We start from the raw sequence: 9,023 nt of genomic DNA on the forward strand, positions 1-9,023 counted from the left end.
ACAGGTATCAATTTTAACAGTTGTTTCAATGACAAACTCTGCTACCTTCATCAGGGATGATGCCTGGGCATGTCTAGTCCAGTGGTATTTATATCTCATAGTCCGTCCCACTCGATTGGTTAGTCTTCACTTGATCAGGTTTCTGCTCTGCAGCTTCTTTACAATCAAGTTCCAGTTCTTACTTAGAGTGAGACCTCCAGCTTTCTTAAAATTCTTTTCCTTTAGTTTTATCTCAATGGTTTCCTTCACCAGGTGGTCCCAAAAGCCACTGGCACGGCACAGTAGTTTTGAGTTGTCAAAGTCAATCCTATGGCCATTGCAAACTCAATGTTCCGCTACCACTAGTTTCTCCAGGTAACCCAAACGGATACACCTCCTGATGCAGGTTTCCACCATGTGTCCTGTTTAGCTAATATACACCACTCCGCATTCACAGGGAATCCTGTAAAAGCCAGCCATCCTGGGTCTCAAATCACCTTTGACCCACAGAAGCTGTGATTTGAGCTGCCTCATGGGTTTGTTAATGGTATTAAACCAGTATTTCCTCAGGATCCTGGTGATCAATCCAGAAACTGTGGAAATATAGGGGAGACAGGCAGGTACAACGGATTCCTCCTCGTTGTTAGGTTTCCTAGCTTTTTTTGTCGGCCCTTTTAAGGGCCCAATTGATTTCTTTCACCTTGCGACATTCTGTAGGAATGTTGTGCGTAATCATCATATTTCCTCATGGAGACTCCTCCAGTCCAAAATAGTTTTTGCATAGTTAATCAAATTAGAAAGAACCATTCTATGTTGGGAGATGTGAAGGTGGCTGTTATTACTGAGGTACAGATCCATGTGAGTGGGTTTATGATAGATGCCGTACCCGAGACTACTGTTTGGTTTCCATTGTATTAAAATCTCCAGGAATGGGAGGCAACCATTCTTCTCAATCTCCATCGTAAATTGAATGTTTGGGTGTTTACTATTCAGATGGACGTAGAACTGTTGGAGTGCCTGAAGTCCATGAGGCCACATACTTAGGCGCAAGGGTAATGAAGTCAGAGCCCTCTCCTCAAAGTCCTCCACGTGGAAATTAGCAATAGCCAGCGACAAGAGCGATCCTATGGTCAATCTGTCTGTTTGTTAACAGTAGCTCCCATTATAGAGGAAATAAGGCAGTGTTCACAAAGGTCAATGATACCCTTGTCAAACCTTGACCACAGGAGGACCAAGCGGTCCTTCACGGGAACTTTCGTGAACGTGTCAAAACTCACCATTATGCCCTCCAGGGTTCAGCTGGATGTTGGTTATCATTTTTATGAAGTCAGTTGAGCTTGTGATGTGTTGCTCACAGTCCCCAGCAAAGGGAGACAGCATGGTCGCTAAACACTTAGCGAGGCAGTAAGTCAGAAAATCTATCCCACTGATGATAGGCTTCGGGGTGGGGGTGGGGGTGAGCTCTCCTTGTGTATCTTAGGAAGACTATAAAGTTTGGTGGCACTGATGCCTGAGGCAGATGAGTCTGCTGGCAGTCCAGATTTCTTCAGTAAAATGAAGGCCATCCTCACAATCGGGTCCATGGAATCCCGCTGTGGAACTCTGTAGATGGGATCATCCAGAATCTGTTGGACTCTCCTCTGAGGACATCAGGGCCGTTGCACTTCCTTTGTCCGCTGGTAAAATCATGATGGCTGGGTTTCACCGTAGTGACTGCAGGATGAGTCGCTCTCATTTTGTAATGTTCAGTTTCAGCAGACCCTGCAGAGTATGGTATATTGACCAGACAGGACACACAGTGGAAACCCGTCTGTAGGAGCACAAGAGATATATCCACTTGGGTTATCTGGAGAAACTGGCAGTAGCAGAACATTGTATTTGCAATGGCCGTCGGGTTGACTTTGACGGCACAAAACTACTGTGCCGCGCCAATGACTTTTGGGACACCCTGGTGAAGGAAGCCATGGAAATAAAACTAGAGGAAAATAATTTTAACAAAGCCAAAGGTCTCGCTCTAAGTAAGAACTGGAATTTGATTGTAAACATGGTGGGACAGTGGAACCCTGATTGAATGAGGACTAACCAATCAGGAGAGATGGACAACAGGGTATAAATACCACCGGACGACACATGTCCAGGCCTCATCCTTGATGAAGGTGGCAGAGTTTGCCATCAAAGCATCGAGTAAAGTCAATACCTGTACCAATCTGGAAGACCAAGAAGAGATTATTTGTCATATATGCTGGGGAAAGCACCAGATCTTTTTATACTTACTGTAATTCACATTTTTTCTCTTCATTATTGTTGTACCGCTGTCGCTACATTAATAAATTTCACAACATATGCCAGTGGTGTTAAACCAGATTCTGATTCTGAATGAACCCTCTTCGATTTCCGGATGAGTGCAGACCCAAAGACCTTCAAGAAGCTCAACAACTGCTATGCTGCTGTGGATGTTGTGATAGCATAGCGGATAGCACGTTCCTGTTGCTACTCAGGCAGAGTTCAAAGTTCAATCCCATCATCCTCTGTGAGGAGTCTCTGTGCGTGCACCGTGTGGAATGCGTGGGTTTTCTCCACGTGCTCCAGTTTCCTCCCACAGTCCAAAGATGTACTGGGTAGTTTAATTGGTCATTGTAAATCACCCTGTGCTTAGGTTAGTTTTTTTTTTAAATAGGGTTGCCTGGGTTTGCGGGGGTGATGTGGCTCCATATCTCTAAATTAAACAATGAAAAACATCCTAAGCATGCAAATCAGCCTCCTTGATAGACACATTGTTTACTGCCCTATCTGGATATTTAGAAACCACAAAAACAATAGAACTACTAGACTTGCTTCCCAAATGCTCAATTCTCTCTGAAATATGGGCATCTCATATCCAGAATAAAGTTGCTCAAATTTCAACTCAAACTTCATCTGGCCACTATAAAAATGAGTCATCCAGAAGCCAATGATATGGTGGAAACAAGTAATAAAGTAGCATATTAAGACAAATAAACGCATAACAGATTTAGAAAACAAGAAACAAAGTAATGGATAAAACACAAATCACAGAACTCGGGATGTATTCTTCTTTAAAACTTCCTCATGGAACTGCAAAAACTTAAAACAGTTAATTTCTCACAAAGAAACAACACTTAACAGAGAACAACTGCTAAGGAAAAAGCAACTGGGTGGGACCCAACACATTCACAGAGTCTTTTAAAAGCCAAGATATATATTTCACACACACACACAGGCGAGCGCGCCCGCAACAGCAAACTGAAGCATGTGCCCGCGCCCCACGTTTCTCCGTATTCAAATCATTCACACTCTATTTACAGGGAAGAGGGATGCAGGTGGAATGACAACCACCCTCCCCCCCCCCCAACAATGAAGCGCAAATGAACTAATCACCCCACCCCCCCCCCACCCCCACCCCCGATCCCCACTGCTGGCAAACGTTAGCCGATATCCTTCGCAGGGAACTCTGAATAGAATACTGTGCAGTTAAGTACACGGAATCTGGCAGAGAACTTGAAGGATGCCCCTTCCCCCTCAACAGTCTCCCTTTTTTGGTCATCCTGACAGTATTCCCACACTGATAGAGGATGGGGGGGGGGGGGGGGGGGTCGGAAACTACCTAACGCCTTGTCCTCCGGAACCCCAGCTTTAAGCAATGCTTAAAACATTACTGTAATCACAGAGCTCTGTATCCCTTTTACCAATCACTTTTCCGGCTCTCAGCTTCACCCCCAACCCCTCCGGTCTTCTATCATTTCGCACTTCCCCCTCCCCCTCCTACTTTCAATCTTTTCTTTCAGTTAGTCCTGACGAAGGGTCTCGGCCCGAAACGTCGACAGTGCTTCTTCCTGTAGATGCTGCCTGGCCTGCTGTGTTCCACCAGCATTTTGTGTGTGTTGCTTGGATTTCCAGCATCTGCAGACTTCCTCGTGTTTGCTGAAACATTTCTTTACGGGATATGCAGGATCCCCAGTCCCCGCTACTTATCTAATTTCCATACCTGGCAGCGTACACCCTCTTCTGAAACCTTGTAATAATTGAATCGCTGTACTTACGGGAAGAACAACAGCTGATGCTATTAAAGACAGCATTACCCCCTTTTATCGGGAAAACTGTCTCCGTAACCACTTGTGCCACCATTCCGGAAGTTAATTCAATATCCTCTGTGGGATGCCACTATCACGATATATTTCTGTGGTAAGAGACTGGCGTAGAACTTTAGTACCCTCCTTTACTGTGCTCCATTCCGCTTGGGGTTTAAATTCCATTCAGTAGGATGGGATGTCTAAATTTAACTGCTGCTGTTACCAGCACCAATTGTGATGCACTGTGCTCAGGGGAAGCAAGCAGTGTTCTCAATGCATTATTGATTACACGTTGGGACGATAGGCTTCCTACGGCATCCATCCCTCTGTTAGATAGGATCACTCCGGTACCCCACCATCCCATAATCTCAATAACCACGCAGCTGAAGACACTCCAGCCTTTTGTCTGTACGTATCTCCTAAACTCGCTATTTCCTTAGTGGAGAATTCTCTGAGCTCTGTTGTCCTGGACGCACTTTTTTGGATACACAAGGGAGAGGGCGATCATCTTGAGGATTAAACTAAGGGGTCCTCTCTGTTCTTTCTCCCTCATTTTCATCACCCAGCCAGGCATCTCCACCTCCCATCCCCACAGTAGGATCATTGCCCCATCTCAACGCGGCTCAAACCTCAACGGGATCAGATTCCCAATTGGCCCTGGCCCTGACCCTGACCCTGACCCTAACCCTAACCCACCAGCCCTACACTTAAACCTAATCCTAAAGTCCAAAAGGGGCACACACCCCCACAAACCTTAGGCAAATTCCAAGAGGGGTAGACACCCCCACAAACCCTAGGCAACTTCCAAGGGGGGCACACACCCCCACAAACCCTAGGCACTCCCCGATTAACCCTTGCTAAATCCCCATAAATCGGATATTCTATGTCGAGAGGGGTAGGATTCAACAAGGGCAAGTGTGGGACCTGGTTAATGAAGGCGTGGGCCAGATCAAAGTGGCAGGGTGATGTGAAACAGAATCTCAAGTGAGGAGATCAGAAATCACAAGAGGGCTTTTTTAGCCCACTGCCCGCATAATCTCAACCTAACCCTAACCCTAACCCGCATTAGGGTTAGAGCCGACTCTAAATTCTATACGTTCATTAGCCGACAGGTTATCTGTATCTTCTAACTTTGTAGCCCTACTCTGAGCCGTCAATAGTGATTCGCTCAGAATCATAGTGCTTACTGAGATCTTCCAATTCATTCTAAGACTCACTATCATTTTATACTGATGTCTTACAATTGCTGAAAAAAAGCCAGAAAGAATCTCGCTGGCTATCCGTTCTCCTGGGAAAACACAATGATTTAAGTATGGAAACAATGTGATGTCCCATTTCAACCCGGCAAAATCTAACTGGTCTGACCAATCTACCGGCAGTCCACAACCCATCAGTAAATTAGCGAGATTTCCAAAGCCCGCACTATTATTTGTCCACCCCGGGACTCTGCATCTCTCAGACTGAGGGTCCTATCTTTTAAATAACCTCGTAAAGAAATGCATTTCTTCTCAAAAAGCCGTACAATGCTCTCAGTGCCAAATATAATGTTCAATCTGGTTCACGGGTCTGGCAAGTGAGACAGGAATTGCAACGACTTTAAATACCTAAATTAATAATTCATGTACAAACAGTAAAAATTCGAAACACTCACGTTCCCCAAGTTAGGCCGTTTATGAAACCCAATACCTTTCAATTAAAAACTTTGATTAAAAATAAATCCATCTTCACAAAGTTTCCTTGCAATTTCATTCTGTGTAGAAGTTCTCCTGAATTGTGATGGCCATGGTATAAACACCACATGCAAGGGCAGCAGAGGAAAATAAATTTTAGGTTTCACTTCCATAAGACTATAGGATACAGGATCTGTGTTCGAGCATGTAACCAGAAATGAAAGGGTTACCATATGAGGAATGTCTGGCAGTTCTTGAGCTGTATTTCCTGGAGTTCAGGAGAATGAGGGGGGGATCTCATAGAAACATTCTGAATATTAAAAGGCCTGAACAGATTAGATATGGACAAATTATTTCCCATGGTAGGGAAGTCTAGGACAAGAGGGCACGACTTTCAGATTGAAGGTTGTCCACTTAGAACAGAGATGCAGAGAAATTACTTTAGTCAGAGAGTGGTAAATCTGTGGAATTTGTTGCTATGAGTAGCTGTGGAGGCCAAGTCATTGGGTGCATTTAAGGCAGAGATAGATAGGTCTTGATTAGCCAGGGCATCAAAGGGGATAGGGAGAAGGCAGAGGAGTAGGAATGACTGGAAGAATTGGATCAGCCTATGATTGAAAGCAGGAGCAGACTCAATGGGCCAAATGGCCTACTTCTCCTGTATTTTATGCTCTTATGCAACCCATCAGGTTTGCTCCATCTTTAACCAATTAATCACTGCCTTTAGTACACTCAATGGCTTGGCTAGCACAACTATCTGGTGCAACGTATTCCACAGATTCACCATCCTCCTCGGCTCAATTTTAAAGGACCACCCCTTTGAGACTGTGCCCTCAGATGCTAAACATTTCTTCTAATGGAAACATCCTTTCCACCTTCACTCTACCTATGAGTATTTGATAGGTTTCAATTAAATTCCCTCTTACCCTTCTGAAATGTAAGTACAAGCCCAGCTTAACAAAATCTTCCCATACATTGCAGGTGTGGAAATATATCTGTAACCCTAAAGTCTCTATGAATTTATAACTTTTGTAAAATGTAATGTGACAAAATGGAACTTGTGAAATCACAGAATGCTTTGCTAGCTTGTTTGGATGGAAGCCTTGCAAGAATGGGTGTGATTTATGGCAGGATGTGTTTTATGTCAGGGAGTCTTTTGACAGCAGGGCATTGCTGTTGAGGGGAGAAGCCCCAAAAGACAAATGCAACTCATTTAAGAAGGATGCAGATGAGGAAAGAATTATTGTACACATATAAAACTGTTCTGTTTTGAGTTGCAAGATTGAAGCTAGCTACCAGTGACTTAACTAATGGAGGTAGACTTTCCCTTTAATAAATGTGGATAATAGTTGAAGCCTTACCATAGTTCTATGACACTATTAATTACTGCCAGCCAGCCTCAAAATGATCATTCTATTTTTCCTACTGTTGGCTAATCCCTAATGCCACATTGACTCTGCGTGATAACACCAGGAAAGTGACCACATCTCAACTTTCAGGATGGCTACGGATAAGGATAGATATGCTGCTTGTGAGAGAGTTTTAAATCGGAGTAGGGCAAATTATGAGGACATTAAGCAGGAATTAAGAAGCATTAATTGGAAATGCCTTTTCTCTGGTAAGTCCACATCAGACATGTGGATAAGTGCAGGAAAGGAATGTGCAATGTATGGATCTATTTCTTTTAGAGCAATGACTCACCCTAGACCGGGGGTCGGCAACCTGCGGCTCCCGAGCCATTTGTGGCTCTTTCACCTCTGTGCTGCGGCTCCCTGTGGCTTTGGGAAATAATTGGTCAGTATTTAATTAAAATGTATTTTATGTTAGTTTGTTAGCTTTTGAAATGTAATTATGGTGATCTTGTACATTTCCTGCCACATCCGAAACGGCTCACAATTAGCCGGCATTCCGGCTAAGGGAGATAGCCTACGGGGGTTTGTGAGTACGCGTCTTTTGCAGCATCTGCGTCCATGGGGGCTGGGTTGAGGGAGGCTTAAAAGCAAGGCTGTTTAGTTCGAATAAAGCTATCTTTGACTGCAGTTTACTGACACCGCTACAACGTGTTTTTATCGCTGGCTGTCCAGACGGAAGGTGCTGAAACGCTTTGTCGCGTGTCTGGAAGAAGTGAAAACTTTCCTGGGCAGCAAAGGGCTCACCTTTCCTGAGCTGGAACAGCCAGAGTGGCTGGAAAAGCTACACTTCATGGTAGACATGACAGCGCACCTGAACACGCTGAACACAGCTCTTCAGGGGAAAGGACGTACAGCCCTGCACATGTTGGAGGATGTTTTGGCATTCGAGCGCAAGTTGACAGTGCTTGCCAGAGATTTACAGAAAGGCACTTTGTCTCACTTCCCCAATTTGAGAGAGTTCAAACAAGGTCACGACATGATAATTTCGGAGTATTTACATTCTGCAATCATCGCAATGCAAACATCGTTTGGGAAACGCTTCTGTGAGTTCAGAGAGGAAAAAAACACATTATCCTTCCCGGTCACTCCCTTAAGCATCGATCCTTCCCTACTGAATACGACTGCATTGGCAGGTGTGAGTCAACCTGATCTTGAGATGGAACTGGCCGACATAGCCGACAAAGACATATGGGTGTCCAAGTTTAGACGCTTGACAGCAGACCTTGAAGATGTTGCCCGTCAGAAGGCCGTTCTTGCTCAGAAACACAAATGGAGTGATATTGAAAACCTCACAGATGACAGCTTGCGATCCTGTGTAAAGATGAAGGTGACATCATACAGCCCTGATGTGCAGACGCTGTGCGCTGAGGTCCAGGAGCAGAAATCCCATTAACCAAGTATGATAAATATTTTAATTGCCTATTATTTTACTTATATTCATATTTTTTCATAGTTCAGTGAAATAGTCCTTTCATTTTTCAGGATGACAGCTGGCTGACGTTATTTTTGGTTTGCTGCTGGCGGAAAATTTAAGTTCGGCGTTTTTCATAAATACAAGAAGGACTCAAATAGACATTGAATATTTTACTTAAAAGTAACTTTCAACCCAACGTCTTTTTTTCGGAGTTCAAAATGTTTTTGTTGCATGCAGAAATGTAATTTCGTTTTCTCTGCAGGAGTTCATCAATTTCATAAATGCAACACATTATAGTTTGTTTATACATAGCATAAAGGCAAAAAAAAACGTTGTATGCAGTGTTATTTCATTTTAAATGTCAAACGGGTTTTGCGGCTCCCAGTGTTTTCTTTTCTGTGGGAAACGGGTCCAAGTGGCTCTTTCAGTGGTAAAGGTTGCTGACCCCTGCCCTAGACTG

The 9,023-nt window shown here is 44.1% G+C and overlaps 1 protein-coding gene across 1 annotated transcript; it reads left to right on the forward strand.

Moving 5' to 3' along the window:
* Positions 1-7,786: 7,786 nt before the first annotated feature.
* LOC132405883 (general transcription factor II-I repeat domain-containing protein 2-like) lies at positions 7,787-9,014 on the forward strand. Its single transcript, XM_059990866.1, has 2 exons — positions 7,787-8,546; positions 8,632-9,014. The coding sequence occupies exon 1, from the start codon at positions 7,940-7,942 to the stop codon at positions 8,540-8,542; it is 603 nt and encodes a 200-aa protein (XP_059846849.1). The 5' UTR covers positions 7,787-7,939; the 3' UTR covers positions 8,543-8,546; positions 8,632-9,014.
* Positions 9,015-9,023: the final 9 nt, after the last annotated feature.

This window comes from Hypanus sabinus, chromosome 16 (assembly GCF_030144855.1).
Source record: "Hypanus sabinus isolate sHypSab1 chromosome 16, sHypSab1.hap1, whole genome shotgun sequence".
NCBI lineage: Eukaryota > Metazoa > Chordata > Chondrichthyes > Myliobatiformes > Dasyatidae > Hypanus > Hypanus sabinus.

What these genes read in the sequence shown, in the direction of transcription:
- LOC132405883 (XM_059990866.1), top strand. Translation starts at nt 7,940, where the DNA reads ATGGTAGACATGACAGCGCACCTGAACACGCTGAACACAGCTCTTCAG.